Consider the following 22,500-nt stretch of genomic DNA (forward strand, 5'->3'; position numbering starts at 1 on the left):
TTGAATTCAAAGGCAGAGCAGAGGAAGTGTGGGCCGTGGTTGCACGGTTGGCTTGGTGTTTTGTTTACCCAGTGTGTATTATATGGGATTACACTTGTCAAGGTACTGTCAACAAGGATAGTGTCCATCTCCTCCACACTGTCCTTGATCCTGCAGCCAAATCCGTCTATGAGTGAGAACATGTGTGGATTAGCTATTCGCTTAGAGCTTGACGGCATATCTCACCAGTGTGTCACTAAGGCTCAGATGATCCTGTGCAGTTTGGATTCCTGAGATGTAACCTAGTCAGGTTCGCTTTTAACGTGCCAGCAGTGTTTGATTTCCTCAATGGAGTCTCATTGAGACATGAAATTGAAGTAAGCTGTGGGCACGTGTTATTGCCTCTGGAAAACAGTCTAATCTCTCATTCCTCTAATGATCATTCTTATCCAAAGCAATTTGAGAAAACAATGAGAGGAGTTTGCTTGCTCAGAGCTGTGCACGGCACTTCACACGACCCCTGCGTCGCCTCTCAGTGTGTCTGCTCCTCCTCCACGCTACGATGGCTTAATTTGATCAAAAATGTATTAACAACTCTTCAGTACAGCTAAAGATTTTTACATATTGATACAATTACCCCCTTGCTGTGAGCAAGCATGCGGTGCCACCCCTCCTCTCACCAGTACCACGTTGACTCCATCTTAATGACAATTTTCCTTGGTGACTGTTGCCGTGTGACACCATGGCGACAGGGCTCTGGCAACAACAGAGACAGAAAAGCTGCTGTCTGAGACCAAATAACCTGGAGCCCTCCACATTCACTGTCTGTGGAGAAGAATTAGTAATTAAAAGAAGGATACCAGCTATACCAGGGGGTTGAAAGTGTGTGTGGGGGGTGAACTTGAAATGATTAAAGGATGAATTTGTGATCTTAATTATGTCCAGAGAATGTAATCAATTTTGTGCAGCAGAGGTGTTTTTGTGATGAGTTCTTTGAAGGGGCAATGAGTTATGACTTAATGGAGGGAATAAATAGCAAATGACAGCAGCCTTTGATGAATGATTCTGGTTCACTTTCTTGTTTGTTAATCTGACAAAGTGTAGTAATGCTAACCATTTTAATGTGCTGTAATCAAATAGGGCTGTAAACTGACCAATGTCCAGCTCTATTGGGACCAGTGTATTCTTTTGCTATGCGTCCAGTGGTTTGACAGCACATGGCTACTGACAGCACATGGACCTCTGGCCCTGCACGATTTGACTACAGTGGTTCTCCACTGGGTGGTACTGGTGGAGGTGGAGAGGAACGGCATTAGGGATTGGCATGTGATGGATGCTGGACCTTCAGACTCCATCCATCTATTCATCTATCCGCCTGGCTTGTCATGTCTCTCTGCTTCGGCTCTCGGGAACGGCAAGCTGACTGAATGTCGGCTCGGCCTGGCAAGCTGACAGATTCAGATCTGACTTGATTTAAAGAATTAGTTAACCTTTATGATGTCAAAGCTGGGGGCCTCTTGGTGTATTATATGTTAATGTATGATATGCCGGTAGTTTAGGTAAAAGCCGCAAGCTATGAAGACAAAAACAGTGATTTAATTTATGCTTTGTTTTTACATTGTTTCATATTGTTCTGTACCTGATTGACGTGTTTAGAGGTTGCATTCACCATAATGTGTATTACTTGCAGTATAATATATAATTTGTGACTGCGGTAGCATCAAAGTTCTTGCCACTAATTGTTTTGTTTTGCTGTAGTTTTTTTTATCAGAGATCTAATGCAAATTTCGCTGTCATTTGTTTTAGACATAATTTGCATAATCTAATTAAGATATAAGAAATTTCACTTTTATTACATCAATCAATTCATGAAAAACAAAAGATGCTCTCAGACATCCAGTTTCGGTTGCTAAATATCAAAACAAATTCTCTCATTACAACAAAAGCCAAGTAATGGCATGCTTTTAAAAGAAATAAAAGTTATTACTGCATTTTCCGTCAATTGTTTCTTAGAAGGAGCTTTTAAACCATTCTTTTGCATTAACATAATAGCAGGGGAAAAGAGCATGGGCCTGTTTCTTCAGCCAGCAATGTTCCACATTTCTACACAGGAATCCATCTGTACTAATAACAGACGATTACGCTTATGAGTTGCCAGATGGAAAAAATTGACCTATCATTCACTAAAATCAGAGTTAGCAACAGGAGTCACAAACTGGAAGACTTTTTCCACATCTATTTAGATTAATGCTGCCTTCCTTCATATTCCCTTTGGAGCCACATTTACAGGGATAAACACAATAGCCAAACCAGGTCTGAATAGGAAAACTATCAGTTGAATGGTTGTTAAACATCTCCTCTTTCCTGTTAAGGTAAGTGGCTCACCCCTGGGATATATGCTGGGAAATTATACTCACTGATCAGATTCTGCGGGGGTGTGTTTTGGGAGCTGCCTGCGCTAGCCTCAGGTTGCTGGTGAACACTAACCCCTTGCCTCATTCCCTTAATTGTGAGTGACAGTCAATATTGTGGAAGACCGTCTTGCACAAGCCCGCGACAGGATTTGCATTGGATTTTGAAAATTGTCAAAGTGGACTGTGAGGCATCAGGAGGGAAGTGGATCTGACGTTGCCAATTAGCGTCAAAGGGAGGAGTGTACTGTGGCGGGTGGTAGAATTTGAATAATCTTCCTACAGGAGTCTTAATGTCTTAAAACAATGAGCTGAACTTTGTCTGACCCTCTTGATGAAAAGTTCGGAGGTCAGGCTGAGTCATAGGGAGGTTTGGCCACCCATGTAGGGTCCCGGGAGAGGCTGCAAGACTGACTGAAAGAGGAACATAGGTAGGAGTTTCCTCTGCTTGTTGGAGGCCTGATTTTGATTTTGTTTAAATCTCAGCCAACAAAGTAGTATAAAGAGTATATTATCAAAGATTAATGACTTTTTAAGAGAAGTGACACTAGAGAGTGGCAGGAAATGAGATGAGAGAGATGGGAATGAAATGTGAGATCCCCAAACTAAGTTGAACATTGTGATTACGTGGTATGCATCTGAGACTGCTGGCTCACGAGAGCACCTCACAAAATATATGTTTTTAAAGTGTTTTCCATTAGAAATTTAGTAGGGGAACAAATAGTACATGATGAGTTTGAGAAGATAGCAACCCTGCTTCATGGTGAACAATCAGAGAGTTGACAGCTAAATATGAGCTAGTGTGGTGAGTGAGAACGCAAAAAAATGTAGTGATGAACAGCAGAAATTAAGCTAAGTGCTTTAGTTTTATGGTTTGTTGTTCTCACCCAGAATGTTTCACTACTGTAAAAGAGCCAACATGCACAATTCAGCAGCCCCCCCCATTACATCAAACACCTCCCCAAACCTCCTCAGTCTACATCTAGAGACTACATCTACCTCAATTACCACAGAAGAGTAATTAGCCAAAAAACAGTGTATGCGTGCATCTGCGTTCGGGGAGGTATTCAAGCAGCACGAACAGATTAATTAGGACATTTAACTTCATTTCTAATATAACAAAATTAATCCCATAAAATATGAGGGATCTCGGAGGAGGTGCCTGTCAGCATCTGACGCCTCTCCCCTGTTTGCCATAATCTATTAAAACCTTGCTTTTATCTCACCTCTCCCCTGTCATACTTTATGGATTTTTTCATAAACACGGCCCATACTTCATAAATGTCTCAATTTTCTAGTCTATTAACATTACTTCAAAAGCGCTTGATAAAAGAGGAGGGCATGCGTGAAATAATGCACCAATAATACAAAGTGCTGGAGGCTAGAACAGTAGGGGCGGCTCTCCTGCGTGCACGCTCAGACAATGCAAGGGATGTTATCAACTTTAATAAAAGAACAAATGATCACTTTCAACCAAGGAGGAGGGGAGATGAGGCCGGGAGGAAGGGGTGGGGCCAGGAGTGGAGCAGTTGTCGAGTAATTGAGTCGATGAAAAATGAGGTCTTGAAGGCTCAGCGGTTTGAGCAGTCGTGAGATTGAAGGCTACTCAAAACTATGGTTCAGTACGTGTAGTTACTTGCTTCTAGTTGCAGTGGAGGATGTTAACACAGATTAGTTTTTCCTTTTCATTTCACTGAAGGCACGGGTAGAATAGGCCGGCTGTTTCCTTTCCTGAATGCCTGAATTGTGTGCAAAGAGTTGAACCTTTTGTCTGGAGAGAGTCAGTGAGGTTTTGACTGACAGTCGGGCTTCACCTCACAGCATTTCCCCAGCGAGCATCAATTCAGTTCCTGTCTCTGTACATCACCTGAGTCTGTCTCTGTAGGCTTTACTCATCCTACCCAAACACTGAGGTCAACCTTCTTCACTTGAACTGGACACACACGAAACACACTGATCAAACCCAGCAAGACCTTACCGCAATGGCATGTCGGCTGTATGCCCCGAGGCCAGGCCTTACAAAGACACACACAGACACACACATACACCTGTGTGCTCTTTGTGTAAGGCCCTGGCTGTATGACAAGGTGAACTAGTTCGGTCATTAAAATGAGTCACGGGTGACTCACTGTAACACACTCATGACTGACAGGACAGGTATGCAGCACTCAAACCGCATTCAGTGACATGCAAATAGATAGAGATGTATGCAAAGACAAACTAAAAGGGGAATTGAGCGCACACACATTATCTCAAACCATCAGTACTTAAACATTTGCTGACAATTGTGTGCTCGTGTGCAGGTCTGTAGCCCCTCAACATGTATGCATACTCTTCAGCACTGTCTTGTATGCAAAAATGGGGACTACCTTCCCCAGACACATGATCATAGACACAGTGCTGGAGCTATTGAATGTGGATTGGGCGCTTGTGCCTCTAAATGTGTACACATGTATGCGAGTGGTCAAATGAGACCACCTTTTTAATCTGATGAGGGGGCAGTTTTATGGGAAGTGGTAGATGGCAGCAAAGGTAATTATGTTCCTCCCAACCCCATCCCACTCGCCCCACGTCTCCCCTTTCTCTCCTGCTGTGACCGTGTAGCAGACGCTGACATGCCATGGCAGTGGTCACTTTCAGGAGTCAGTGCATTCGTTGCTACATTATCCTGCACCGCTGCTGCTGCCGCACCATGTGGGAACAGGCTGGTATCAGCTTGTACCAGGCGAGGACAGGGGAAGGACTGGATCTGTCAAAGTGCATCGACTCTGAGGCGTCCACGAACGCCGGCGCTGTGCCTCTGCCCCGGCCCCTGCCACACTCCCACTCATTAATGGGCCCGGCCCTGACAACTGATCCTAATTGCCTTTGAACAGCTCTTCATGTATTATTGGTGCCTGACTGCCTTGGTTCATGTCAACAAGCCATGGGACGCAGGGACACGGTAGCTACAGCCATCGTCCCTCTTCCTCTTTTAAATACTGAATGATATGGAGATAAACATATACTAGATATGCATATAAATATAAATACATCATGTGGACATGTGCCACGTGACCATCCTTAATCACCTGGGAAGCCTCAAGAGACACAGGTCTCTGGTGTCTCTAGCGAATGGTCAGCATACTAATTGTACAGGAGTCTTTCACCTTTGCAGATTTTCAAATTCCTGAGCACTGATTTCAGTGTAAAAAGCATCATGCAATTGTTTTTGTGGCTACAGTATATGAATAGAAAACACTAGAACTTTGAATGGAATGTAGATGAATGTAATCAGTCATGATGTATGAATGTGATTTTATTTGATAAATGGTTTTTAATTTGAGAGAATCACATGCTACATGAGTGTGTGTGTGTGTGTGTGTGTGTGTGGGCGCTTGTTTTCTTCTCACTTTGTCACTGCTGATGAGCAGTGGAGGGGTGAATGGTTCAGAGACATTAGGAAGGCATCTGAAAAGCGTCATGTAAAATCCCACCACTGCAGATATCTGCCAAGACACTCGCGCTATTACAATTGCAATCACAAACACTCAGTCAAAACACATCATTATTTGTAGTCCCATGTGTGAATTATTACCCAATATCCAACTATTTACTTCCCATTTTACCCCTCTATTTGAATACGGAAAAAGGAGAGGTGGGGTGGCTTGGCTTTTTATTTGTGGAATGAAATAACTGAATACCAAATGCATAGATAAAAAGCATAGCGGCGTGTCCTGTCCACTCCCATCACTGTCTGAGAGAGGAGAGACGTATGACCATCCCATTACTATGGTAACTAGCCACTATATTCAGAGCTGCCCGGGTGTGTTTCTTCCCCCTGCAGTGACGAGAGGGCATAGCTGACAGGGCCTACACACACACAGACACACACATATACACACAGATAAGGAGGGTCTGGGAGATGCTCCTTGTGAAATATATACATGTGTGGCAAATACAGACAGAACAATACAGGGGCCAGTTCCCACACATACTAATGTGGTGACATACAGAAACTAATGGGGAACAGAAATGTAACCCCCTGCCTTTTCAACATTTCACTCATAGCCAAAATCTCTTATCAGAATCAGAAATACTTTATTGATCCCTGGGGGGAAATTACACATTTTTTTGTCCAAAACAATAAACACAGACACATTAGAGGAATCTAGCAGTAAGACAATTTAATTGAACTTTCATATTTTTAATGTGTAGCTATCAGCCAAACAGAATTGAATAAAATCATACAGCATTTTATTAATAGAGCGTTTTGATAGCACAGAATAAATGCAGTAACAAAGAGAAACCATGATTGATATGTTACCAACAATCAGGGTTTATAACACTAATTGTCACCAACTCAGACAGAGTGGCTGTTATGGCTTGTGACTGCAGCAGATTCACCTACTGACTGCTATACAGCACTGTAATGTAGTCTGAGTATTTTAGGAAAACTGATATTATAGATGATTTCTAGAATTATGATGTTTTCCTATGTTTCCGTAAGCTGCACATACCTCTAGTTATTACATCTACATGCAACAGTGTGCTAGCATTGCCATTTTGTCTTCATTTGTGAAGGGACGTTTTTTGCAGTATTACAGATGACTCAGGAAAGAGTTAGCGTTTACATTCCATTTACTTTTGGCCACTCGCTTCATCATAAATTTCACATGGAGCAATTCTTCTGAGTAGTAACTTTTAACCTTGCCCATTCATTTTTCAAGTGCCATTGTCACCAAAGCATACTTTACTGAGGTAAAAAATGCTGCAGATGAATAATATACAGTCTCCTGTTTTTTTGTCTGCGGACATATCAGCATGTTCACTTTTAATATATATTTATTATTGATATTATGGATTTATTATGTAAGGGGATGTCAGGCCCCGCGAGTCTAGGTAATGTAATGAAGTTGAGATGCTCAGGGTAAGAGTTCATTCAATATAATATATAGAGTACACAATATTTTCCACATGTCAAAATTTATTGAGTTGAATTTGATGCTCTGACACAAATGTTAATATTTGCTCTATTTTTCAGTTGGGATTTGGTACATTTTCAGCACATTGTATTTTATAAGTTTGCCTTAGTGAGAATATTACTATCTCTCATGCACATTTACAGTAAAATAGCATTTATGATTATTCCAAAGTAGGTAGAAACAAGGATTTCTTAGATGGAAAATCTTTCTTTTTAGATTTAGATATTATTTTTATGTTACATGTTTATAGACATTTTTTGGCTTCATTGTATTTTCAGTATTTGATCAAAATAAATATAGCACAACACTTGTGTATATATTGCAATGAAAACTCCAACAAACAATTTTAGCATTTTTTCCCAAATGTTCCTTCATCCATATTCCTGCATTACACTTGTGGACTTTGTGGCTTATTTATGTGAACATTTTGAATTTGTCAAGAAAAAGAGAAAAAGAAAAAGAAGAAAATCCAAGAAGACTTTGAGGCTGTCTAGCCAGCCTGTCCATGGATTGAGTGGACTTTGTATGAACAGCAGCGTTGAGACTCCAGCTGCCTTTTTAATGCAGCCATACTGCCATCTGTTGAGACGAGAGGGGACTACATCTGTTTTTGCTCCTCTGCATTTTCTGCGCCGTCTTGTTCACTCTCTTTCATTTTTTGTTTGTCTGTTATTCATCTTTTATCTGTGAATACTGAACTACATGTTGTGTCCATTACAAGCAACGGTGTAGCGGCATGGTCAGGAAAACAGGGTTTGTGTGTGTGTGTTTAACTGGATGTTTTGGATGTGGACGCAGAGGACTTTTCTCTCTGGACCATCAGCTTCATGTCGCTGGGTTGCAGGCTGATTTGTTTTTGACATTTCATACTGTGGTCCTATCCTTCATATCACACACACACAGACTTACCTAACTTCACCACTACTGACAGCTGCACTTTAATGGTTGTGCCATGGCACTTTGACATGCTTCTTTGTGCCCAGGTTAAGTTAGTGCTTCAATTACCAGCCAGACCAAGAGATGTAGCTTCAAAAAGAGGAAAAATATGAAAAGACAGAAGAGACGAGGTGGTCACAGCTGGGAAGGGAGGAAGAACGGGGGTTGAGGGTTGCAGTTTCAGCATCATTCAATCAGACAACATGCCCCTCAGCTGAAACAGCGAGACCCTCCCCGATTCTCTCGAATTAGGGAGATTAGCAGGAAAGCGCATAATGCAGGATGATGGAATTTGTCATAATTTGCATTGTCCTGGAAAGATTCGGTTTGATAGAGCGATGCATGGAGGGGCTTGTCATGTCCCACGGGCAGGTCATAGAGGAAGCTTGGCAGAAATGATTTTTGCGATATGTGCATCAGTCGTAAAAGCCTCACAACCAATTTGTCAAAAAATGTGAGGTCGGGACAGTTGAAGGCAGCAGGGCATTTTGCCTAACGCAGTGAAAAACCATGCCCCTCCATCACTCTTCATCCACAGCCCAGCTCTGGTGTGGCACAGTGCTCAACAGCAGCAGACAATTTTAGTACATCAACTTTGAGTATTTGTTATGTTTTATTTGACCTTATTTCTTCATTTCAGCATCATTATAGCAACAGTATATTTACACAAGAACAAAGCACAAAAAACATACCAAATTGTATCAAAACTAGTTTTATTTTGTTGTAAGAAAAAAAATTATAAACTGATGATGTTAGAAAGATGTATTTATTTATTCGTTTATTCATGCCTGTTGGCATTCAGATGTGTCTCCCTGAGCATCCAGCAGTCAGGCTCCCCTGACCTTGGTTATAGTACTGAGCGGCAGCTCCTGACCACCATAAAGTTGACCAGAGCTGACATGACAGTGTTACTCTTCCACACGGTTCAGTGTCTGTGGAGTGGGCATGTCGAGGGCAGACATCCAGGCACAACAGAAAAATACACATAAGCTTAGAGAAGGTGGGGGTTGGGGAAAGGCCAGTGTCCCTGGCTCAGACTGACCACACGTTGCCTCAACAATGGCTCATTATAGTTGTGTAGTTTTTAGTATTCTTCTAAATTTGTCATCGTAACAACCTTGTGTTTTTAACATATGCTTATGGTTTGTTTTCTGAATAAATGTGTAGTTTTAGACCTGAGAGAATGCATTCAGAAATGCCCTATACTTGCCTTTCTTTGTGCACTTCATACGGCTATTTATGTCGCCGTTTAAGTAACACTGATTTTGTGTGACAGTTGAGCATACAGGGGTTAGGCTCAAACTGGAGCACAAACAGGAAGCAAAAAATAGAGATGGTTGAAAAAAAGAGGAGGGAATAAAAAAGGCAAATATCTCCCTCCCCCTTCCCATGAAGCCTTAAATGAGAAGCCTAACATGGGGAGAGCTTCTGTAGAGGGAAGAACGGTTGTGGTTCCCCTGAAAGGTTTGTATTTGTAGAAATGAGGTGTCAGAAGAGGCAGGATTTCCTCAGGGCGCAGCACAACATGAGCCCATCTCTTATCATTTCCCACTCCCAGACGTGATCTGCTTTGAATGCACTAATGCTGAAAGAGCCCCACAGACTTGAAGCCAGTTCAAGATGAAATCACAGCACACATCCCTGACAAACTGCCATCCACCACACAAGGATTAAACAGTCGTTGCATATCAAATCCCCTCCAAAAAGCAGAAATAATATATGCACTTAAATACATTCAACAAAACTTCAACCTCAGTTTTTTGATCCCCACATTTTGAACTATTTTGAGCTATTTGCCAACCCTAAAATATTCAAGAAAAGAGGAAAATTACTAAAGTGAAAAAAAAGACTCAAGACAGAAATTTGGAAATTTGTCACATATATTAAGAATGTTCCATAAGGGATTAAAATGAATCAAAGAGTGTCCCATTTAAAGTAAATTATAGTTTATGTCAAGTTAAGTTTTAGATGGAACATACCATGAAAATGCAGCATCCTTGGTTTGAATCTGGCCTAGTGCTACTCACACATGTCATGCTCCTTTGATTTATAATGTCTATATTCACTGTAAACTATTGAATAAAGGCGTACAACTTTCACTAAAAAGTTTTAGCTATGAGTTACAAAGCTTTGCCCTGCTTCTCTGAAGTGCACTCATTTACGCTTCCTCTATGGCAAGGCTGTAAACAACACTCAAAAGATATAGGAGCATCTTCATGAAAGGACATATCACAAATATTAATTACTTTTTGCATTTAATTGCCCACCCTGTAGCTTATACTTTAGTGCCATTACCCTTTTAGCTTGGTTACATGTGTCCTTGCATAAGGGAAAAGTTACACCATATTAATCTAACCTATTTTACACATTTTGTATTATCATTTTCCTGGTTAAATTATGCATGAGGTCTCAATGGGGAGAAATGTGACCATTAGCATATCTGATAGGAGCGGTGGAGCAGTTTTCCACCTCTCTCTGTCCTTGGAACCAGGCAGAAAAACCTGACTGTTCGTCAATACCAGGTCATTTTATCCAGGCTAGCCCAGTTCATCTATACCATTCCAAAGCTCTGCTAATGACATTCGGAGACATCTTCAACACGATGGGGGCCCAGAGGGCTCCAACACCAATGTGAATATAGTCTAGCACTGTCTGGTCATCTCTGGAAGCTCTTTGACAAAAACTGCAATTAGAAACACCTCAGACACTCCAGCCTGAAACGAGACACCGTTATGGGGTTGGAAGCGGACACAGCCAGGCGCTTCCTGAGTACATTTACATATATGTTACTGTCTGCAGCTCCCAGTGATGAGAGAGGGAGGGAGGACATTCTGACATGTCATTGGCTTTATGAGAAAAATGATGGTGTTTTAGCCATGAAATAAGGGTCAATAAAGCATGAGCAAAAATACAGCTTAGTTAATAGTAAGCAGGAAAGAGTGGCTTTAGTTGTTGACCTCATTGGAAGCTTGTTTGGCTTTTGAACAAAATGCTGTCCATTTTTACTGTTAGGGCTTTTTGATCACTGAGTATTATTGTTTTATTTTCTCCACACTGTTACCAGCATAGTGACAACATTTTCAGAAAGAGATACTGTGAGTTTGTTTACAATTCTTATGTTTAAATTAATTATAGATTTTACTGTGAAACGTCAAAAAAGAAAAAGGATAAAAACAAACATTTGACCAGTTTACTGAATAGGACAAATGTTTCAATCATCTTAAATACCAAATATTGAAAATTAGGTGCTGCTTTGATATTTATTGTGATATAGGTTTTGTCCAAATTGCCCACCCATAGCTACTGTATGTTTTCTCTGATGGAAAGATGTAATAAAATTTTTGCTCCTAAAACCTGACATTTCTGAAAACCTTTTAAAGTTATGACAGCAAATATCAAATATTATTGAGAAGCTGTAGAACAGAATTAAACCAACATGGACATGTAGTATTGATTCACTGGCCCTTTTCTCAGTGGGCCATTTAGACTGCTAAGGCTAGCATTTGAAAAATACTTACCTTGTTATAGAAAGTTTAATGTCATATGCAATTGTTTGACCCTTATGAATATTAAAGGATCCCATCTCTGGCCTATTAAAAATGCATGTGGCATTGTGGTTGTTGATCACGTTTAGAACGCCCATGCAAATTGGACTGTCTTCCCTGTCAAGGCCTAAGATGAATAATGTAGTTGTGTTGTATATTCAGGGACACACCATTGACAGTCAATTAACAAGTTTGATTGGTGTGTGAACTCATTCTTTTGAACTGTTAATTTTATGTAAATAGTATTCGCTCTCCCTTCTCCACTGTCTCTCCCCCATCCAGGTTCACCACAGAACGATGTGCCCCCACCACCACAAACCCCCAAATCCCCAATTCCACCTCCCACTAAGAGTAACCAGAGCGGGATCCTTAATAATTGATCATCACACACCTGCTTGGTAGAAGCTATGGGAGTCTGCCTTTAACAGTCAAGGGGCCCCATGCTAGCCCCTTTTGATATTCAAATAGACAAATGGTAACCAATCTTTATGAATTCAAAATGGAGCTAGCTCTTTTCATGGGGACGAGCTTGTTAAGAAATTCTGGCCACCCATCCAACCTGATGGAGTCCTTCTTTGCTGGAGTGAATATGATGGCATGTGATGGCTCATAAATGGAATGCCAATGACAATTTGTTGTTGATGTGTGGGAATCTGGCTTTTATGCTGGGCAGACATAGTAATGCAGGCACTTGTGCTCGCAGGTAAATGATCTGGTGATTGATCCAACTGGTTGAAAGCAGCGAGGGTCTTATCTCCTCCCTTTCTTCCCCCTCACTCACTCGCGCCCATCTTCCCTCCGTCTCTTGTCTCCCGCGCTGTCCCAGTAATTTGGAGCAGCAGAGACGGAAGTGGAAGATTCATCAAAGTTGACAAGTGAACCCAGGAGCTGGAGATCATGGCTAACCCTTCTGATTATGGAAATAGCCATGACCATGTCCGCCCTCTAGCTAAGCAGTTGTGTGGCTAGCATCATGTTCTGCTAGTAAAAGACTGAAATGTCTTTAATGGGTTATTAAAGGGGGAAATATTCTGTTTTCCTCCTTTGAACAATTAGTGTCATAGTCTGTTTAGGCTTTATCAAACTGAACCAAATAAAGAAAACAAAGAGCTTGTTTGTAATGTTTGTAACCAAAGTTTGGTTGAGAGGGTGCTAAGTCTTCAGTAATACCCCTGGTCCATGCTAACTCTGGTAATCTCACTGTGAAACATGATACCCCTGGCTGTGTCTTGGCTAATCAGTGAAGGACCTTGTCTCGGGCCATGTATCAATTGATTCAGGCTTTCTTGATCCTCCCTAGAGATTTGCATGTGCTCCAGGGTCCCTGTATAGTCCAGCAATTATCAACATGTCAGCTATTTGCTTTGACCAGTAGCTAGTGTCCAGCACTAATTCCATCCAACCTCAAACACTGGTGAGCTACAGCGTCTCTAAAGACCTGACCTCTTTAATCCCACTGCTCATCCCTACTCATCTCTGCATTAAACAGATAGATTTTTTTTCAGGTTTCATTATATAGAATTGAGCTTATTATCACATGGTTAATTGTGCTTATAAATAACACTGGTGCCACGGAGATACATTGGCAGGCGCCTCACAGAATACCTGCTTGTGAAATGAGAATTGTTGGTGATAAGATGCTGAAAAATGGATGGTGGAGGTGGAACTTGTTAATTAATGCAGCGCTACTCAAACATACGCTTATAATTAATGTTAATTTGATTATAGCACCTCACACTTGTTTTTTATAAAACTCATTTTGGGGTTTGATGACTTGTTTCTTACATCTCGTTTTCTGGTTGAATAGAAACCATATGTTCAAGTTCATAATTGTCTAACTACATATTCTTATTTTTTACTTTATAAGTTAACACATATTCCAGTGCAGGCAGGAGTTTTGCAGTTTGTTGAAATTGGTAATACATTGTACAAAATCTTTGCAACCTCATCAGCGACCTCTTTTGCTACAAAGGCAAAGGTTTCAAAAATCACTGCTGGGGTTTTAAATTCATATCTAGAAATATACATATACATTTTACCAAATTAATGTTTGTTTTTTAAATTTACATTTGTGACTCAGATTCACGCTCTGGCCTTGAGGGGCAGCTTTTTCTCTTAGCAATAAGTTTGTATTCCTTTTGTTTCAGCATCACTTCCAAACACTACCCTACCACAACACTTCTCTAAAAGGCTGTAATTAAGTGTCAAGCATGGATTAGTAGAGAGATGTAAGTTTTTTGTGAATGTATGATATGAATAGGTTCAAGCATTGGACTCCAGGGTGGCAACACCCTACCAAAACTGCAGCCATTACTTGTTTTTAGACACACTGGTGGCATGGCTCTAGGGATGACAACGTTTTGGTTAAGACTGAAATACCTCAACAACTACTGGATTGATTGCCTTGAAAATTTGTACAGACATTCATTGTCCCCAGAGGATAAATCCTGATGATCTTTTACCTAGCAGCACTAGTGGGTCAAAGTTTTCATTTATCCAGTGAAATATCTCAACATATACTGCATGGATTTGCAAAAATTCTTATACAGACATCCATAGTTTCATGGCCGCCATGTGTGAATGTGTGTGCGCTTTGGGAACCGCTAAGGTTCAAAAGCGCAATATAAGTGAAGACCATTTACCATTTACTTACTTTGATGATCTGGTGACTCTCTTTCCTGCAGCACCATCATGAGGTTCACATTTGTGGTTTTGAGTGAAATATCTCGACAATCATTAGATGGATTGACATGAAATGTGTTACAGACATTCATGTTCCCCTCAGGATGAATTGTATTAACTTTGGTGATCCCTTAACTTTCATCTAGTGTCATCATCAGGTCAGAATTTAAATTCGAGCACATTAAACACATTATACCTGCACACATCAGCATGTTAACATTGTCATTTAGAGCATGTTAGCATACTGGCACTTGCAAGGCATCACTGTGCCAAATTAAAGCCTCACCAAGTTTGGCTGTAGACTCTTAATCAAGCAGGTTTTACCATAACAAAGCCAACACTGCTGTGTTTTTCTTGTATGCTCTTTTCTCCAGGTTGATCAGTCGGTTTTCTGCGCAGGCCAAATCGCTTTGGTCCCCTGTACCATGCAGCTGGTAAAGGCTGGCACCAGGACACAGGCCCACTTGTCCTTCAGCTATGTGAATAAAGTTCTGGAGGCGGTGATCAGCAGCCTGACTCTGGCTCACGTTGTCCAGGCCCACTGCTACACCACAAGACTCCAAGACATCCCCATCATCAGGGCCGTCTGGGAGAGCATGCTGAGGGCCGCAGAGGAAGAGAAGGTCAGCCACTGTGGAGTGAGATTTTTGTTTATGAAATATATACCAGTGGTTAAGAAGAAAAGCAATGACTGGCTGTTTTATTATAGATGCAGCAGAAATATTGATCATACTAATGCGATACTGCTCCCACATAGAATGAACACATATTTAATGGATTAAAAGACAGCGAGATTCATGTGTCGATGAATAAGTAAAAGAAGAGAAACTTGATATGTTATCCAAGTTTTTCAGAGAGGCCTTTCAGATTGGTATTTTATAGTTGTGAAATAAGGGAAAGTTCCTCGCCCCTCTCTGCCCCCTTGAGACCGAAGCCACTGTGACTGATATTTACCAGTGAGTGCGCTCATGAAAAGTTGATGATGTGGGAAACGCTGGTGTCTTTGATAATGTGCAGCTTGGCACAGAAGCAGATGTCTTCCTCAGAGCTTCCCTAATCCTTTGCCCCCACACACCATTTTGGAGCTCCGTTCAACTCTCAGAGCAGCTTATCCCCCTCTCCACCCCTCTTTCCTGCCACCTCCCTCCATCCCTCCCTCCACTCCACCGCCCCGGCTTACAACCCCTGCTCCATACGTCTAATAGGGGCACCAGTCTCCCCTGGCAGCCCTTCTCCTCCCACAGTAATCTGTCTAGCCATGGGAATAGGGCCTAAGGGAGAGGGGCAGGAGCCCACACCTCCAACATGTGGCTCTGTTCCGTGATGGAAGGTGTTAAAGACTTGAGAGAGGATGTCAACTTTGTGTCAATTCTACAAAAGTATATCAGTATATAAATATATGTGTGTTATTCAAGGGCAGTCATATTCTCAAAGCTTTCACATGATCATTTATGAATTAAAATACATGCTATGCCATATTGTGCCTTATTGTAACTCACAGTGGAATAGAAATCTTGAAAGCATTGACAATTTAGCATGCAGATTGGGTCGTTGAGATAACAAGGCTAACCCAGGGCAAAGCATTGGGACGTGACAAGTCTAGGCTCATGTCAGAGGTCACTGAAGATTGTCCATCTGTTGTGCTTCCACCTGGTATGTCAGAACAATCAAAAATATTAATTTAGCTGACCCAGGATTGCCGCCAGGAGACCATATTTTATTTTCAACTGACTCTCAGATTAAGCAGCTCTAATTGACAGCTCCATCTGTAAACAGGTGAGTTCTCCCCTTAAGAATAGAGCTATCTTAGGTGGTGGGTCACTAACCTGACCTCGCTCTTTCTTTGTCTGTGAGGCAGATCATGTCGGTGTGACTTCCCAGCTTGGCTCTCACACATTCCCCTCTCTTCCACTTCAAGTGCAGATGTATAAAGTGTAGCAGAGGATAGGGAGAGTGGCTGTGGGGGCTACTGTTTCATCCCAAACTTGGTGAAATGCTCTCTCCCTGGGGTGGGGATTATACAAAGCACTGGTGCTCATTTGAACAGACTGTAATTAGAAAGTTTAACTCAGGTCAAACACTGATAACCCAACTCCCACAGACAACAGAAATAACTCCACCAGCTGGCTTTAGCAAGCAGCTTTATGAGGTGATGTCTGCAAACATACACGCAAGTCAAATGTACTACAATGTGTTAACACTATAAGTTAGTAACTAAGTAAACCTAATTTATACAGCCCGACAGTGTTTTGCTATAAAGTGTTTTACAGAAAGAGATGAAAAGATGAAACGAAAAGGAGAATATATGTTGATACATGGACACATATATGTTATATTTTGCTGCAAGGTGGTTGATTTTGGCATTCTTATTTATTAAACTGAACTAAAAACTCTTAAATTCAAAATAAAACTGTAAGGTTATACCTAGTATTTGCTTAATAACTTAAACTGCCATTGACAAAAAGTAATAAAATATTTAAGTACTTAAATACATCATATGGTCATCAGTCAATTAGTGTAGGTTGTATTTAATACAAGAAACTTTTAATTAAACAATTGTTGTCATCCCTTCTTCTTTCCCAAAATGCATCTGTTCTTTATAATGCATCCTGATTACCATGAGCACAACATGTAGTATGTGGTTAAGTTATGGAAGCCAATTGAAATCCAATTGTCAGATGTTGGATTATATAACCTTACAGTTCTATATACAAAAATACAAATGGTATACTTTTCAGACAGTAGACCTGTGAAGTGAAATGACAGAAACACCAGTGCCTAGCGTGTCTGTGAAGCCACAGGGCCATGTTGTTGTTGTGCGTTGATAATTTCTCTAATCAGGTGGATGAAGAAGCTTGCAGGGTTAATTGGGAGCATACTGGAGTCGCTACAAGTGTGAAATTGTATTTACGGTGCATTTAACTACAAAGAGCCTGCATGTGCAACTGTGTGTGAGAAGGGTTTGATGAACAGGGAGATTTTGATGTGATAAGTCAATAAATGTTAAACAGACGTCCCTTTGTGCAGCAATAACGGGTTCTGAGTAAAGCTAATTATTAAGCAGGTTTAAATATTTTTTGTTATTAAGGCTAAAAATACTATATTTTCACACGCACTATTCACAAACACCAGGTTATTTTGTAAATGTGGAAAAAAAATTTAAAGTAATGATCAGATTTGTTGAAATGATTCGTGATAAATTTAATTTGATAGTGCTGAATTTGCAGTGTGGAGAGTTTCATACCACAGTAAACGCATTTTACATGATTTCTCTCCTGCTTACGCAGGACTTTTGAAGTAACTCTGGCCTCTGGCATAGCTTTATGATGTCCTCATACCCTTAAACCTTTCCTCACCCCACTGACATGGCCCTGTGTGTTTCATTTACACAAACAGTCTGACGAGCTTCAGAGCAGACTCTTAAGAAAAGCGAGTGAATGACGGAGTGAATGGGAAGGGATATTATAGCAGACTGACAGCACTACAGTAAGTGCTGAGACATAGAGCCACATGCTGAAGGCGTCCCGCTGGGCAGGAAATGTAGGGGAACTGGCTAAGCAGTGCAGTCCCATCAGCTCCCCGCTGTTCCCCGCCTTTACACCACTTCCTTATTACCGTGTTTACCGTTCGGCTTTCACGCCTCTCGGCCCTCCAACCCGCCACACGCTCCAGGCACACGGACGCGAGTTAGAAAGAGGAAAGTGGGGAGAAAGAAAACAAACATGAGGAGAGGCAGGTCACACACCATCAGTGTAGAGAGCTGAGCACAGCAGATCCAGACTTCATGCGTTTACCTGCTGCCTACAGAGTGAGAGAGCACTGGGGGAATGGCTGCATGCCCTGGAACTGAAGTGGGATGAAGTAATGAGATGAATTGTGTTAAGTGGCTGGTGTAGAGTGTAACCAAGCCCTCTACACAGACACACACACACACACACACTGCCTGCCCTCCCAACTTGCCACTCAGCTCCACCATATATCAAAGTTTGTGTTTTATTGGATTGATTTAATAAATGATCTCTGGTCAGGTATTGTTGTCAGCCAGTGTTCACACTCACACTCCTCTGGCAGGGAAACACACAGTGACGGAGCTCTGACCACAGTCAAGTCTGAACATGTGCACATACAGAAACACACACACAATAATGCACCATTAGCACATTTAGTCCCACAGAACTGCTGAACAAACTTCCATCTAATGTCACATTTTGGTGGATGCGTTAATAAAGAAACAAATAGGGACTGATGTAACCTCGTCCGACAGCTCTGACAAAAAGTCAGCAACTGTGCCGTGACAATAAAGTCCTGCCAGAGGCTGGAGCTGCAGTGCTGAAGTCTCCTGATCTTGTGGATGGTCTGTTGACTATAGTACCTCACCACCCAAGGCCTGCAGGGTGGCCTTTAAGCCTGGCTGAGCAGGACCCCCTGTCCTGTCACTTCTCTCCCCAGTTCCCGCTCTCTGTTCCATGTTCAATCACTATTGACAAGTGCAGGAGCCAGTTCCCTCTAGGAGAATACCTAGCCTGTGCCAGGAGTGCTAATATAACATTTATCAAAGCATAGGACACGTATGTGTGCTGTCACTTTGTCTGACATGCTAAGAGGTCCGTGCTGACACGGCTATTGTTCTCTGCTCTTGCGATTGTTATTGTTGATCACCGCAAGCTAGGCTTTCTTCAAAATCAGCCAAGTAAAGAAGTCTGAACCTTACCCCTGCACACATACTCACTCAGGACACTTACTTTTTTCATTTATTTCACTCTTTAAGGCAAGAGGTTAGCTGTTGATACACAATTAAGCGTTTGCTGAAGTTTAATCTGAAGGTAAGTGCTGCTTCAGTGAATCTGGCTGATTGGGTCATGACGGGCTCGTCTGTTGAAAGGACAAAGAGGCCGTCGTCTGCTCTTGTCAATGATTTCTCTTTTTTTTGTGGGTGAATATCAAAATAAAATATAAGTAACCTGTTATTATTCTGCACTTACGAAGTGGGGTGTAAGTGGATGAAAATTGATCCAGCAAATTGAAAAGGGGGTTAAGTGTTTTTGCCCTATCGACTCCGACTGAAATGACGGTTATATAAAACACTCATTTCTCTCCCATTAGCAGATGAAGCCACAGCCAAGTATTATTAGAGGGCCACATTGTAGCACTGCTCCAAGACATTTTGTTAGTGCTAATGGCCCTCAGTCCAGAGGAGAAAAAAAATAAAGACATTTTGGCTCTGTGGATAAAATTGAGGCGGTTTTCCACTAAATGTGTGTGGTGAAACTGCCATACCATGTTGTGAGTGATCTTCTTAGAAAGGTGAGAAGTCATCTTGGAGAGGACCTGTCATGTTAGCGAAAGCAGCTCAAAGGGAATGCATTAGTGCATTTTGTTCACGGTGGCTGCAAGCAGTATGGATTCTTTCTGAATTGTTTGTACACTATCATTACCAAAGGTCACCCCACAATTTCATGTTAATTGATAGCCTGTCGGTCTGTCAAGTAAAAAGCCTGTGCTGTGTGGTCGAATTTTATGATGTGCTTTACTATAATGTTTAATGTTGATGGAGTAGTGTTTGTGGTCAGAAGGCACAGCATGCATCTCAGCAGGAGGGCCATACATTTGATTGTAGTGTGTGGCACAACACAGTATATCATTTGCCAGCCAGTTCATTTGAATACCATCTGTCTGCATTGCAGGACTTGTTGTGTGAGCCTGAGATCAAACCTGCGCCATTACTGGTCGTCGTGGTACCTGCCTTACCCAAGGGTGCAGCTGTTGAGCTTCATGTAACTGCAATTCAGGATGACCCTGCCAAAAGGACATCCTGTCACATGACTACAAAGGTGGCGTGCGGATCCATAGAGTGCCACACTGTGATGTCCGCTGACATGTGCAGTGCTTCACTTTCGCTTTCCCTGCGTGTGTCCGGCGATAACCTGGAGGTAACCGGTGTGAAGGATGTCACAGAAGCAGTTGCCGCTACATTCAAGAAAGCCATGAAGGAGATGGGTGCTGAGCTGGCGCCACTGTGTGCCAGGGTGTTCTACAAGTGCAGCCACTCACTGGCACAGCAGATTGTTAAAGGTACGTCACTGGACATGTATCTCACATCAAGACACCACGCATAAGCTTTGATTGATCTAACATTTACACTCATTAAGAGGATCCTAACTAAGCTGTTCTGTTGAAGGCAACACTTCTGTGATATGCTGTTCTTGCAAGTTAAGCTCCACATCACTGTATTAATGGAAACAAAGTGACAGCCCGTCTCTCTCTGCACTCTCTTTTCAAAGAAAGTTTGAGCTGACATTGGTTAAGTAAACTCCATAAGGTATTCTAGGAAGTGGTCTCTCCAGAGGATCTCCACTCCTTCCTGTGTTTAATTATTGTAAGTCATTTGTTGTGTCTGCACTGTGTACAGTAACCCAAGCAGCTGGCACAGTCTTTTGTCATCATTACGCTTTTATACGCCACCATCTCTCTGCTCCCTGGATTCGAGGTTCTTGTCGAGGCAAATGTGGAATGGTATTTGTTTTATCCTAAGAGATGTTCTCACGGAGGGAAAAGGGCGACGAGCACATCGATCACACAGGCTCAGTTGTCAAGTCATCGCTGAAGCAGTCAATTAACATTTTTGAATCTGTGCCAAACCAGCCATCTTACTGTCACTTTTAGCTTTGACATAACTCATCTTTTCGAGGATGTGAGATTGTGGTTACCAGTGATGGATGGGAAAAAGGTTGATCTGTTTCGAATATGTGTTGATGTGCGTGACAGACGAACGGTGCTATTTGTTTTGTTACCTAATTATATAATTGTTATTCAACATTGTTTCATGATATATGATGCATGTCATTTATTTCTTCTGTCATTATCCACAATAGAAGAGTAAGATGATTTAGCAATGAGGAGGAATCTTTTTAGAATATACATTTTATTTATGCAAAATTCTACTGATGATGATAAAATATATGTAGATATGGAAAATAAATTTATATATTTTAGTAGAATTAAGGCTTCTCCATAGACAGTACTCAAATGTTTTTTATAGAAACCATCAACTGTGTTACTGGGTCATTGGTTTACTGAAGCAAAATCAACCTCAATCTTCACCCTTGAAATGTATGTTTCTTTGATTATGGGCTGCACAGACTGCTTCCCTAAAACCATTTACTGACTCATCATTGAGCTGGAATCTGTTACCTTACCCTGCACGCACAGCCGAGCCCTGGAAGCTCACCCATGGGCATCTTTATGGGTCACAGCCTATGCTCATTGGGTGATGAATCCAAAAAGTCAAAGGAGGAAAAGTAACACCTCTGGCGCTAGCAGTCACAGCCTCACAACTGCTGCTGTCAGCGAGCAGACAGACAACAACACTGGGGCAAAATGTGACTGCACACCCCCCCTCCCCTTCGGTTACATGCGTTAGGATTCACAGCTGATAGACGTGGCATATGCTCCAAATGAAACCTTTAAACATCTTGTCTCAACTTGTTACTTACGATAGAGAGGTTCTCACAAAGATAGGCAGCCACAACTCAACTAAAACCTAAACTTTTAGAGAAGGGCCAAAATAAAGTGTTATTGGTATTATTATAGAAAAATCCAAGTGATTAAAGAAATCCATTATATTACGCATTAAGTATCAAAATCGAATATGTTTTGATCTCTTTGTTTCTAAATTCTCAAATCATGAAACACGGTGCTCTCTAATACTTAAAGCTGCACTAACTGATTTTGGCCTCTTGGGGGCAGCGGAAACAAGCTGAGAACACAACACGGACATGTTTTCACGTTTTGAAATTATATGGTGAACTTGTTAACAACAAAAAACTATTTGCACATCCAGCAGAGAAACAGCAACATTAGCATTTATTGGGAGTTGTGTTTGTCTCTACCTGATGACTCATCTTTTTGTTCTGTTTTGGTCTCCACCAACTCCTGAGGAAAATATCTGGCTCATTAGCGGCTAAATGCTCCAGTATGTTTACT

At 41.5% G+C, this 22,500-nt stretch overlaps 1 protein-coding gene across 2 annotated transcripts in view; it reads left to right on the forward strand.

The window, feature by feature from the left end:
* Nucleotides 1-22,500, forward strand: part of dph6 (diphthamine biosynthesis 6) — a 54,489-nt gene that overhangs the window by 29,372 nt on the left and 2,617 nt on the right. Inside the window, exons 14-16 of one of the 2 annotated variants that reach the window (XM_070920877.1) lie at nucleotides 14,892-15,140; nucleotides 18,402-18,407; nucleotides 20,223-20,589. In XM_070920877.1, the coding sequence (XP_070776978.1) occupies nucleotides 14,892-15,140; nucleotides 18,402-18,407; nucleotides 20,223-20,589 (622 nt within the window). Of the gene's footprint in view, nucleotides 1-14,891; nucleotides 15,141-18,401; nucleotides 18,408-20,201; nucleotides 20,590-22,500 lie in introns of both variants that reach the window. The other variant, XM_070920879.1, reaches the window with a different exon arrangement.

Source organism: Enoplosus armatus, chromosome 15 (assembly GCF_043641665.1).
Source record: "Enoplosus armatus isolate fEnoArm2 chromosome 15, fEnoArm2.hap1, whole genome shotgun sequence".
NCBI lineage: Eukaryota > Metazoa > Chordata > Actinopteri > Centrarchiformes > Enoplosidae > Enoplosus > Enoplosus armatus.